Source organism: Montipora foliosa, chromosome 6 (assembly GCF_036669935.1).
Source record: "Montipora foliosa isolate CH-2021 chromosome 6, ASM3666993v2, whole genome shotgun sequence".
Taxonomy (NCBI): Eukaryota; Metazoa; Cnidaria; class Anthozoa; order Scleractinia; family Acroporidae; genus Montipora; species Montipora foliosa.
In genome coordinates this window covers 41507093-41519592 of record NC_090874.1, presented here as the reverse complement: position 1 = coordinate 41519592, position 12500 = coordinate 41507093, and the positions used below count along the sequence as shown (strand labels likewise).

Below are 12500 nucleotides of genomic sequence, written 5' to 3'. Positions count from 1 at the left end.
GTTGAACAAATGAAGAAGGTAACGTGCTTATACTGGAGAGAAGTTGGAGAGAAGTAATGTGGTCATGCCGGAGAAAACTTGAGAGGTTAATTCAATCTGAAATTATCAGTGACTTCAATAAATAACTCTGCCACTGGTTTGCTTGAGGAAAAGCCGAATTAGAGGCAAACGAATTTTAAGTTCTACTTTGCTTGGGCGGATTAAGCCAAAGATGACAAAGGGGAGCCGGGAGAGAGCATATATCTCATTTCCACATTTTAAACAAAATAATGGCGAGCCGAGATCATACAATTGTTTTCACACCAAATAACAATCCGTTTTGTTAGCGAAACAGACGCCCTTGATCAAAATTTATCTCGCGAGCAGCGAACCTTTTCTAAAAAAACGAGCTTTTAGGCGAATGTTTGAACTCTCCACTTGTAGAAACAGTGGCTATAGTGATCTTTTTTTTTTTGTTTTTTTAGTGTAAACCAAGTAAGAAGGCTAACATTTCTCGATACTCGACATATAATAGTCACCGTCGTTCTGATTTCAATCAATTTTCGGCGCAATTAAGCAATTATTTGTACCAGGATCCGAGCATGCAATGTTTTCGGCACATTAGAAAACGACTTCTCGTTGAAATGTCGGTGTTGCGAGCTAATCGAGTAAAACCTTCGAGCTCTGCGCTTAAATTTTTAAGGGTTTATTTACCCGAAGAACATCGCGTAACCAACAAATGGACGGCTGTGGTGCAAGTTGTCATCTAAAAGTTTGTAGTTTGCATGTTTAACCTTGAAGATGACCACGAAGGAGGAGTTGCTCATTTAGTTGTGCATATCAGTTGAGGGCTTTTAGTTGCTGAATGCCTTGATATGCATACAATCATCAACAAGAATAACTTACCAAACATAATCGGCACTTGAGTGAGCAAAAACGGAAGGAGAATTGAGTTAGTTCTGTCTTCCACTTGTTCAAGGATTATTTTTTGTTATATTAAAGGCTTGTCCTTTATTTGAACAAGAGAATCGAATTTCGTCTCTTTTTACCCGGCTTGTAGACAAGTTGTCTCGTTTGAACTTCATCTTACTAAGGCCGTTTCCAATACTCCCAGGTGGACATGGAGGTTACCGTATACCTTCAGGGGTGTCTCGCGTCCGAGCGATGTAACGCGTCCGGTTTAAACTGTAGATACCTATAAACCTCTATATCAAATTAGAGCTTATAGAGCTGGCTATCAAACTATATCAAGAATTTTGAAATTAAATGAATTGTTGAATTTTTCACCTCTAAATGCGAGCGTCCGAATCACCTTTTCAAAGCTACAAGTCAAAGCAAATTTTGCTGTTCGCTATTTTGTTTTGTTCCTCCGTTTCCCGATCCAAAACACTAATACTCAGTTGCAGTGAAAAGTTACAGAACGTTTTCGAAATAGTATGAAAAAAATGTGAAGTGTTCGTACACAAATCGCTCGCAGAGAAAAAATTATTTTGAAATAAAAAACTCGCAGACACTTTTTTGTTGTTTATATGTTAATCTAGCCACTATCAAAATTTGGAGGCAATCGAACAAATTCCCTTTGAGTTTTAGCTATTTAAAGTGTCCGCTTCAAAAGAAATGATTCAAGAAAACAGCGCTAAGACTGTCAATCAGACGGGTAATTTTTACTTTCGGCCAAAACGTAAACCGTCACTTCTCCGCCAATATTTAATATTTTTGAATGATTTCTTTTTTACATTAGAATTACTTTAACCGAAAAATTCAAATTTGAAGAAAATTGCCGATCTGAAGTATACGGTAACCTTGATAAAATTGTTAATTGTTTACATAGCTCAAAAACTCCTTTTCCTGTCTTGCTTTTGATTTGATGCTGCGGCTCATGTCTTGGCCGCAAAAGACTTGAAACATGTCCTTTTCTTCTATTCAAAGATCTCCAAGTAAGTGAAATTACTATAGTATATTGTTTTCGCTCCATCATGTATTTGCCAGGCAAGTTTTCGATTAGTTTTGAAATCAGCATTCATTTGGCGTTCGTGCCTTTATTGCTTGTTTTCAAAATGCGGCAAAAAAATCCTGACCACGTTTTCGTCTTTTACGATCTCGTTAATTTTTTTTTTACTCTCTGTTTATTTTTCGTGAGACATTTTGCCTTTGTTGTTGGCATTGTATGCTTTTGTCTTCGCCGAAATTTAGTATGACACCCATTTTGGGAAACTTCCACTTAACTTATTGAATTTAAGTTGACAAAACGTCAATAACTTGAAATGATCGCACGGTGCCAACTGATCCAGCCGGGCTGTTTCTCAAAAAAGAATAAATGGTTTACAGGCTTCAACGCATCCCTCCTCGTCCGTAATTATCTAAGACTGGCTTTTAAAGGTAAATTATCTTAAAAGCTAAGTTTCCTGAGGCAAGCCGAACTAGTTTTCGTCAGTAAGAGCCAATAATTAAAAAGAAGAGCACCTGGTTACTTGAAAGGAACTTCAGCAAGACTGTCTTTTTTAACTGAACTGTCAAATGGACACCAAGCTTCCATGGACAGCGTATTCTTTAATGCATTAAACCCTAACTTACCAAGCAAATACTGATGTCTTTCTCAATCAATATATTTTTAAAATTTAACGAACTCTGCAGTTAACTTGCGGTCATTCGAGTTAAAAATAACATAAAGAAAGATAGCTCAGCCTCTTTTGAAAAGTTAACGTTATACTGAAGTGCTGAGCGTATTTTTTCTGGCTACTAAAGTTTTAACTTTTGAAAAACATTGAGTTTTTGCACCTTACTCGAGGCCGGTTGAGCATAGAATAAAAAACTGAGCACTTTCCTTACTAAAAATTGACGCAAAACTTACCTAAGAATTGAACTGGACGGGAGTTCCAATATATTTTCATGCAAGCATTTCGGACTAACTTCTGTTGTGGTAATATTACCGAAACATATGGGATACATGGAACCCGCCTTTACAACATCCCATTAAAAGCGAATACTGGACGTTGCTGCTATTCTTGTAAAGTGATAAAAACGAATTTTACTTTACCATTTTGTCCAATCAGCGTGTGTAAGTTTGTTTGACTGTGTTGGCCACCGTGAGTCTAAAGTTGACCTCTTGAACGGGCAAGTACTTTGACGATTCTTTGAAGTACCGCGTCTCTTTTTTTTTTTTCTTTTCAAAGATAGGTGTGTGAAACACAAGTAATTGAAAAATGTCCGATGGTAAACACCTTCCAGATCCCACCTTTTGAGATGATAACAGTTTAGGATGCCGTGATGGCTACCACATGAAAACAAGGCAAGTCGTAGCCACGTGTGTGCAATCTGGTTCCTTCCGTGCTAAGTTATTTACATAATCATAAAAGAAACAAAAGGTCGATTACATGGTATTCCCATTTTGTTCTTTCAGTTCAATATACACAGAAAGAGTCACTTTGCTTTGATAATGATGATGATAGTATTATCGAAACGTCGGACAGTCGAGGTCTTCTTTTCAGCAAACTTCACAGGAAATTAAAGAAATGTCGACCCTTAATTTAGAAGCAACTAGCGATCATGAAAAACCTCCTTGCCTTTTTGTGTTCTGCGTGAGTCAATGCTTGTTTTATTAAATTACTTCCTTCCTCTATTCTGATCGTTAAACAGCAAATAATTTAAGTAAAGTTCTGGTTGGTTCATAAGTGGCATTTTTTGCGACCTATTGTGCCACATTATTTGTTTGATGTTATCGGCACTAAATGTCTTTGCCACGCGCGAGGGTTATTAGAAGAGAGATCAAAGTGGCACCATCTGCTAAGATACGCATTTCCATCGTCTTCCGTCGTGGTGTGTATTTGGCTAGTTGCCATTGCTTTACCTGAAATCAAGTGTCAAGCAGCTTGCAGAAAAGTTCTGTGCTGAAAGCCCTTTGATTTTCTTATCCATGAAGTAATTATCATTTACAATTGGCTCTACTTTGGAAGCGAAGATATACAGCCGCATTGTGCAAAGTAAGTCCATATGTTCCATTGAAAAACAGTAACACAACAGGCTGTTCTCAGTACTAGTTGTATAACATTGCGATAAAAATCGTATCTTTAGTTTCTTATGAGGGTTTTATATTTACTGTGATATGCGTCCATTTTTAATTCACAATTTGCCATTTGGCTAGATAATTCATTTGATAAAGGCAGAGAATTCATGTGGTAAATAATTATTGTTTTGATAGTAGAGTTCATTTCCCTTAAAATTAGTTTAACAACATGGTTGCCTTGACGTCCCTGCATACGCTCTGACAGTTTTATCAGTCTGTTTACGAACAACTTCAAAATCCTTTGTATTCCAAAAACACAAACAAACAAAACAAACAATTACTGTTCTAATTGTTATTCGCTCTGACGAATGCATGGTTAAGGCTGGAATTCTCAGCTCACAAATATATTTTTTACTGTGCCGGTTAATTAGCCTTACCAACTTGTTTCAAAATTTCGAGTTTCACTACGTATCGGCGTAACATCACAGTCAGTTCTTTAGAAACGAGCCACACTGTTCCCATTGGTTAAGATGCCCTGTTGCGTGAACTCGGTGGCTCCTGCGTGCATAAAGTTGTTGAATGAGAGACGTTTTTTTTTTTTTTTCTGGGAGCTGTTCCGAGTATTTTCAATGAATAATAAAATCACTACTTTAATTTCCATAATACGTATGTCATACTTTGCTGATAAATTTGTCTTGAATATATGAACTCGCAGTGCTGGACCATTTGAAAACAACCTCGCGTTTTTTATGCCTTTATTATATGTTGAGCAAAACTGGTGTATGATATGGATATCAAGCTCGGTCAGTAAACTTCCGCGAAACGACATTAAAAAGGCTTAAACTTGAATAAGCAAATTTGAAATAAATAACCTGTTGGTAAGGACATGAGAAAACCATCTAGAGCAAATGGGAGTGGCCATATTGATTTTATTTTTTCGACTTAATTCTTGATGTTTTGTGAAAAAAAATGTCTTCAAATTATCAGGACGCCAGTATTCATAACCATTTGTGATAAAGCTGGCTACATTTTGTTTCGATCTACGGAACGTTTATTCAGGGGTGTTCAACGATGGTTTCGTGCTGAATGCTCTAAAAAGCAGAATATTTTATGCTATTTACAGTGCATTTAAGGTTCAATATACATAAATTTCAAGGAGCGCTGTGAGAATTTCATCTGCTCGACCACTCGAGGGGAGTCAAATGATGTATCGTAAAAATGCAAGCGCGCCCGCCCGATGGTTCTTTCTCTTGGCCAAAATTCATAAGGGGTTCCTTTTTTGCTCCTACCCATTGTATTGAAAACTCAATGTTAATATCCACTGTTATACCCGACGATGCAAACCTAACTGGCGCTAACGTCAGCTACCACATCACCCAGACATTTGTTTTTAGGAACTGTCGACGGATCTTGCTAGCCGGGTAATAAAAACCTTAACCTGCCCGGCCAAGTGGTATTCCAGTAACAATAATGGGAACGTAGGTAACAAGAGGCTACGGGGGCCCTACCCTTTGTTCGAAGGATTTTAGCCGACTTCCTCTAGTTCACAGTATTTCAGTGGGGTTTTTTTTTGATGTTCCAATATCTTGGTAAATATCCAGTTTCAATTCCGTAGTCAGAAGTCCACAGTCCACATTCCGTAACCCAATGATAGGGTTAAGTGCGATCGTGGATATTTGTTTACATTTAAAACTGTTGTTAACGGCATTGATTCCCATCAAAACCAGAAAACAGATGCTTTTTTAATACTTTTTCTTAACAACACTGGAAGAATCATAAAATCACGATATCTGTTACGTTGTCATACGATCACCGGATATTGCATTGCGTGCAACGAAAACACAAAAACTCGTTTCCGGTCAAGCACACCGTTCTTTAATACATATTTCCCCCATAATCTGCCGCGTGGTTTAGTGGTCATCACGACTGCCTCTGAAGGAAAAGATACCGAGTTCGAATACCACTTGAAGTGCCCTCTACGAGACAGAGAAATCTTACGCATGCGCAGTCAGAGCGCGACCCGGAAAAAAATCTAGACGCCCCGGGAGCGTACAGTGGGCTACCTGTGGTACGTGTTACTCAAAAGCAAAAGGCGCTGAGTTACGTGGTATAGAACTGCAGCGTTCCAGTTACTTTTTTCAAGAGGGGGGTCATTAAGACCGTTTGAGGGGTCACCGAGACGTCGTGCCAGCAGAGGCCCTTTGGCTCACACGTTCACACGTTTAATTATTTTGTAATGTCCTGTCCCATTTTGAGGTCTTTTAGTTCCTTAAGGTTTGGTAATAAATTCAGCTTAAAGATAACAAAACACGCCAGTTAGTAAAACTCACTCGTTTCTTCTTTAAACAGTCTGCAAAAAACTAACTGCAAAATGCTCTGACGGATGTTTTCATGCATGTCATGCATGTGTTGCAGTTGCACTAAGCAAACTTTTATTGCGCACACTTAAGAAGGTCTGAAGATGTTGTTTTCACTTCATAATTACTTTTCTTTTCAGTCTAATCTGATGCCAGGTGAAAAAATTATATTGCCTTTTTTTACGTTTGCACCAAACAGTACCGTAAAGGCTGGGAGTTAACAGTAAAAGACAAGTCAAAAGACATGAAGAAAAAAATAACATAGTTTCTTTATATAACTCTGAATCGAATTCTCATCGAAAGATCGTAAAAACACGAAAAATGTCGGGCTCCTGAGAAACGTACCATTTTGACTTCACGGTGAACTTATTTACACAATCATGAGGTTGAGGGGCCAATCAAAACAGAAATTGTAATTGAAAATCTAAACATCTATGTGATACAAAACAGACTTGCGAATTAGCTCAAATCACAATGCTGACAAGCACAAAAGCAAAAGAAATGGTTAATGAATGTAGAGTTTTTGATAGTAGCCAAAACGCGGGACCGGGGTCGGGGTCGGGGTCGGGGTGTCTTTTTTTGTTTCAAATTTTGTCGTTCAATTCTCCTGTACTGTTATTTTCGAGTGACCGGCATTTGTCCTTCATTTATGGTAAACAAAAGAAATAACATTAAGGAACCTACGGAAGCTATGAAAGCTTTTAAGCGACATCCTAGTTTTTTTTCTAAATCGGACTTTGTTTTTTTGGGTTTTAAAGTCGAAGTTGGTTTTTGCGAGCATCTGAGTTTGTCTTTCCGAAAAATCGGAGATTGTACAGCTCACTTTGATTACGGCTCGACGGGCGAAAGATTGTTTTGGAAGTCCATTTATACTCGTCGCTTTTAAGATTCCAGATATCTATTTTTCACCGCCTGTCTTGTTTATTCAATAGGCCATTTTCGAAATATCAAATAATCAGCTTGATAGTGAGGCAGTGAGGACAAAAACAATAGAAACACATTGGAATGAATGTGAACAATATTAGCATATCACCACTTTTCTTTGTCTTTGTCCTCAAACCTCTTTTTAAAGCTGGATTTTAATGTGTCAAAAAAGGCCTATTGACGTTCCATTTTTGAGCTCCATAAATGTATATTTTGTTTAAAGACCCACCAAAACGCCATTTGCGTTTCAATGACTTCGACGCCATTGCAGGTTAATTAAATATTCTCCTGTGCCCATCAGAGAAATTTACGCATTTCCACTACCCCCTCAAACCTAACAAAATACGCGCAGAAGAGTCTGACTCTGTGCTCAAAGACAATACTTCGCAGGGGAGTGACGGGAAAGACTTTTACCGACACGGAAAAAAAACCATATTTTCTTCTTCGAACAAAGTAATCATGATTTCAGGCTGTGGGCAATTTCCAGTCGGCTTCGGAAAAAAGAAAATCCAAATTTATCAAAATCTACCATAGCTGCTTTTAAGGGTATCAGTGAACAGTACATTTATGTAAAGAATTCCAGTATTAGGTATAGCATAAGTAATTCCACGTTTGGCCTATTTTCAGTGAAAGTTCATGGAAAAGAATGTTGTTGCATTAAAAACCCGACATGACGAACTAATTTCCCCTGGTCCTTCCCCTGCTGCACTTCGTTAAGTTTCGGTTGCCGCAGTCTTTGTTCGGTAGCGAACATCCGACAACGCTGCCTAAACGTCAGCTCACATTTTTTTTAAATCATGGTATTTCGTTTCGTTTTCAACGTATGATTCAAAGAAAAGATGAAATTGAGCCAACTCCATCATTCGGCAAAGGTAAAAGCTGGGCATTCGCTTGAAAGTCCTTCAATATGTGACTTCACTGTGCTTAATGGGTGAGCAAAAACAATACCACTTTGTACACTTTTACCTATAAATTCCACAGTTTAAGACACCATTAGAAACCGTTTTTCGAAAACAAATAAAATTAAGCTTTAAAGAGAAATTTGAAAAAAAAACTTACCAACGAGTCGCCTTGTATAAACGATTACGTGAAATTTGTATTGCCGCTTTCGTGATCTTTACACCACGTCTTCGAGGATGTTCTGCTCGCAATTAGCGTGTCAATGTCAGTGGCTTGAGCTTAGCTACCGTTAATTTATGCAACGATTTTCGGTGCCGTTATTATCAGAATGGTTTGAAGTGAGCAATAGAGTGAGAAGAATAGTAAAAACAAATACGTTGTATTCTAAGTACGGGTCAATGTTAATTTTAACCTGAGTGAAAATGACATGCTCAACTGCAAATTTGTTGCACATCCTATGCTTTCACAGATGATCAATTCGCATGATGTTTTAGCAACCTTTATAGTTTCAAAACCCTTGAAAAGTGAGGAGTCTCCGGTAGATAAGTACTCTCCCTTGTTCATTGTTCAGTAACAAATTGGAATAGGTCTAATTAAGAAAAGGGACTTGTGACGTGCCCGGTTTCGGAAAGCACAAGCTGCACTTTGTTTAAATAATCGACCCTTTTTCGTCAACAAAAGCAAAACCCAAGATTTCAGCTCCTAAATGAAGGACAAAGTTCTAGTAGTATTTTAAACTCGGACTCTTATGTATTTAGCCTAGTTTGCCGGTTAAAGACATACAACTCCTTTGTTGAGCTTGGCATTGGAAATATTAAACAACTCGCGATGACAGCTTGACTTATTTGGCAATCAAAGTCATAGCAATTACAACATTTGGTGAGAGCAGAAAAAATACAATTGTACGACGCTGTGTCAAAAAAGTCAAACCTGACAAAAAAAGAAAAACGTTTCCCAGACCGAAAAGTACCCAATATCTCTCTGAGATAAAGCTGGGAGTCATTAGCAATCGATCCATGGTTTCTGTACTTTTAGATTTTTCAAAAGAAAGCTTTTGTTTCTCTTCCTCTTTGCTTGTTTCTCTATTTTCTTTACCTCTTTTCGTAGGTATGTTTACCTGTTTGGCGGAAAATCTAGAACCTGATAATGCGCAATTCCGCTCAACTAAAACAGCGACAGGCTATACGCTAAAGCAGAAGCACGTGACCTCGAAGCGTGTAACTCGCAACTCTTTTCCTTGGAACAAAGCTGGGGATTTTAGGACACCAATCTTATGCCCAAATATGGTCAAAAATAAGATCGAAGCTACACGCGCGGGAAAATGCACGAGCTACGTAGGTTACATCGAAATAAGGAAATTAACCCAAGCTCTGAACCAGAAATAAAAGCTTCAAGGTCATGAACTTGTGCTAAAGATAAAGACCTACCGAGTGGAGAAATACATACGTGTACTGTTTTTGAACGAGTTTTTATTATGAAATGCTGGTTTTTTACCAAAACATGACCTATTTAACCCTCCTCCCCCCTTTTTGTGTGCGTGCAAAAGCGGAAGACCGGGGAGACGAAGATCGAAGACCTCCAGAAAACAAGTAACAAACAAATATCAAACAGTAAATGGCAAAAACACACAATTTGGATTCTTTAGGCTCCTTTTGTTTACAATGGCTGATGAGTCAATTCTGGCGAATTTCCTGAGGGTCTTTTCTTGGGGAATGATAGTAAGACCTGGCTTGTAGCCATTCTAGAATGGAGAAGGAATACGCTGTCTTTGCCACCTCTAGCCTGGGTGCACACCACGCGTCTCTGGCAAGAAAAAGAGATGTCAAGATTGGTTTAAAGGTAATCGTGAAAAGATTCAGAGCCTTGATAAAGATAAGAAACTGAGTGGTGAGAGGAAAGCTCTAAGAGAAGAGAACAGGAAGCTTAAGAACAATTGGCTTCAGCAAAGAAGTGATGAAGGGCGAAGGTGCCCAAATAGGAGAATCCTCAGAGAATGTTATGCCACTATCAACGCTGTCTGTGTCCTTAAAACCTCGCACCTACGACAGGAAAGAGTACCGCTCTTCTCTCTTTTCTAGAGAACACTAGGAAAGATTGGTCGAGCACTTTGACGACCTTCTAAACCTGGCAACCAATGTTAACTGAAGCATCCTTGGCGAAATAAGCAACTTTCACGATGGCATCATTTGACTCCAACTACCAGAATTCAGTTTGTTTTTCTATTCTTAGTTAAATTTTGTATTCCCAGCTTGGTAAAAATAAAAATAGACCTAATTAGCCAGAGACAAGCAAAACCTGAATGATTCTGGGAGTTATAGTCAAATGGCGTCATTATGCAAATGTCCTGTTGATGAGCCAATTAGGTTAGAAAAGATTCAAAGAGCTATTAAGAAGTGCAAGTCCAGATGGAATACTGCTTGAGGCTCTAGATCATGGTGGCCGTACTCTGGCGCCATTCCTGTTAACCATCTTTTAAGTTGTTCTGGATATCTTCAAACTTAGCGTCAGACTTGATTGACGCTATTATATACATCTTTTCAAAAAAGCGACCACAAGGAATGTGGCAACTACCGTGTCAAATCTCTTTTTGCGGACGTTGCACTACAGCGCCTTCAACGTCTGGCAGATCAAGTTTACTATAATTCTAAGTCAGGTGAGCTACAGGAGAGACAGAAGCACAACTGATGGCATATTCACCTTACGTCAGACAATGAAAAAGAGTAGCCAGAGAACAGTCACATAACATCTCCGTCGCCTTTATCGATTTTGGGAAAGACTTGTACTGTGTGAATCAAGAGCGTCGGATTCAGCAAGATCTTAGGAAAGGTCGGATGTCCTGCAGAATTTGTCTCTGTGAGCATATATATTCTGGAGTGCATACTAGACTGTGCATTGATGAAAAGCTTTCCAGATTAATTGAGTACAACAGTGGCGTCAAGCAAGGGTCTAAGCGTTCTCCTACCTTGTTTTGGATATCTGCAGTGATCATGCTCTACTTTCCCTTTAAGAAGGCTAAACCCACACTACGATATTAAACCTGGAAGTGCGTTTCAGATGCGATCGATATGGTGACATTTTTTACCAAAGACGCTTGAAATCTAAGACCAAGCTGCTCACTAAATACACGAGAGAAGCTCAGTATATGTGGACGACATTGGCGAAATTCAAGAAGGATGGAGTAGCGCTACACTCTCCGCTCGTCGCCTCCACTCAGCCCCCAAACAGATGGGTCCCAGAATCAACAAACAGAAACTTTATGTGTGGGTGAACAGGTTGACTTCTGCGTAGACGGGTATGGACTAAGAATAATGGATCGCTTTAAATACCTCGGACGTTATAATAATGTCACCAAAGGCTGCAAGGTAGATGAAGAGATAACTGCACGGATTCAGGCTCCGTCATGTACCATGGGCAGGCTAAGGGTAGGAACCTAACAGTAAAGAAGAAATTTAATGTATCCAAGCAATGTGTACATTCCTCTATTGCTATATGCCAGCGAACCTGAACTGTCCAGTAGACACCAAAGTCCGTTCTCAAAATCAGATGGAATGATTTCATCACAAATGATGAAGTGCTGGATCGAGCCAATACAGACATCGAGATTATGCTAACCAGGAAAGCCAATGATCGACGTGTTGAGGCATTCCTTTTTGGCGAACTTACAGAGGCTCCGAGAAGTGTCGGTCGTCCTCTCCTAATATTCAAAGACACTCTGAAGAGCAGAAAGGTGTGTGGGAAGGTGCTTGAGACATGGAAAGATGCCATAGAAATATTCAAGTGAAGCGGACGCTTCAATCAAATGTCTGTTTAACAAATAGATTCCATGTTACCATGCATGCGTCTGTTCAGTAATAGATTACAGATGACGTCAAAATGTGATAAGAACAAAAAAAAAAAGGCAAACGAGGTGATAGCGGAGCTCCGCGCGCGCGGAGCACCATAGCTAAGAAAATATGGTAACCCATCCATGTGAGAAAATTTGGTTTTATAGTCATGACGTCATGAACGTCCCTACATAAGTACGTACGTCCGTCCGTCCGTCCGCCCCTCCATGTATGCCAATGTGACCAGTATCACGTAATCACGGGCTCAAGTTTAAAGCTCATCGAGGAGGCAATACTCCAGTTTACACTCTAGCTAGTTTAGAGCATACATCTTTGATATTGGACATCAATGTTATGGTCAATTGACATCCGTCAAAACAAGGTATCCGCTGACCATTATCAGGTAACCATATCGCGGGCTCAAGTTAGACCTTATCGAGGTCAGCTGTTTTATTGAATTTGACCGCTGACCCGGGACTAGTTGTTGATTGGATCGCAGGCTCAAGCCAGGTC

General features: G+C 39.2%; 1 protein-coding gene across 6 annotated transcripts in view; it reads right to left on the bottom strand.

Moving 5' to 3' along the window:
* The window catches only part of LOC138009084 (tachykinin-like peptides receptor 99D), a 12252-nt gene extending 3887 nt beyond the window's left edge, over window positions 1-8365 (bottom strand). Inside the window, exon 1 of one of the 6 annotated variants that reach the window (XM_068856393.1) lies at window positions 8323-8365. Coding sequence is in view for 3 of the 6 variants with exons in the window: in XM_068856389.1 (XP_068712490.1) it covers window positions 4420-4504 (85 nt within the window). In the remaining 3 variants the exon portion in view is untranslated. Of the gene's footprint in view, window positions 55-885; window positions 994-2830; window positions 2969-3016; window positions 3233-4419; window positions 4906-8322 lie in introns of those variants that run through there. The other 5 variants (XM_068856389.1, XM_068856392.1, XM_068856390.1 and 2 more) reach the window with 5 other exon arrangements.
* Between the last annotated feature and the right edge of the window lie 4135 nt (window positions 8366-12500).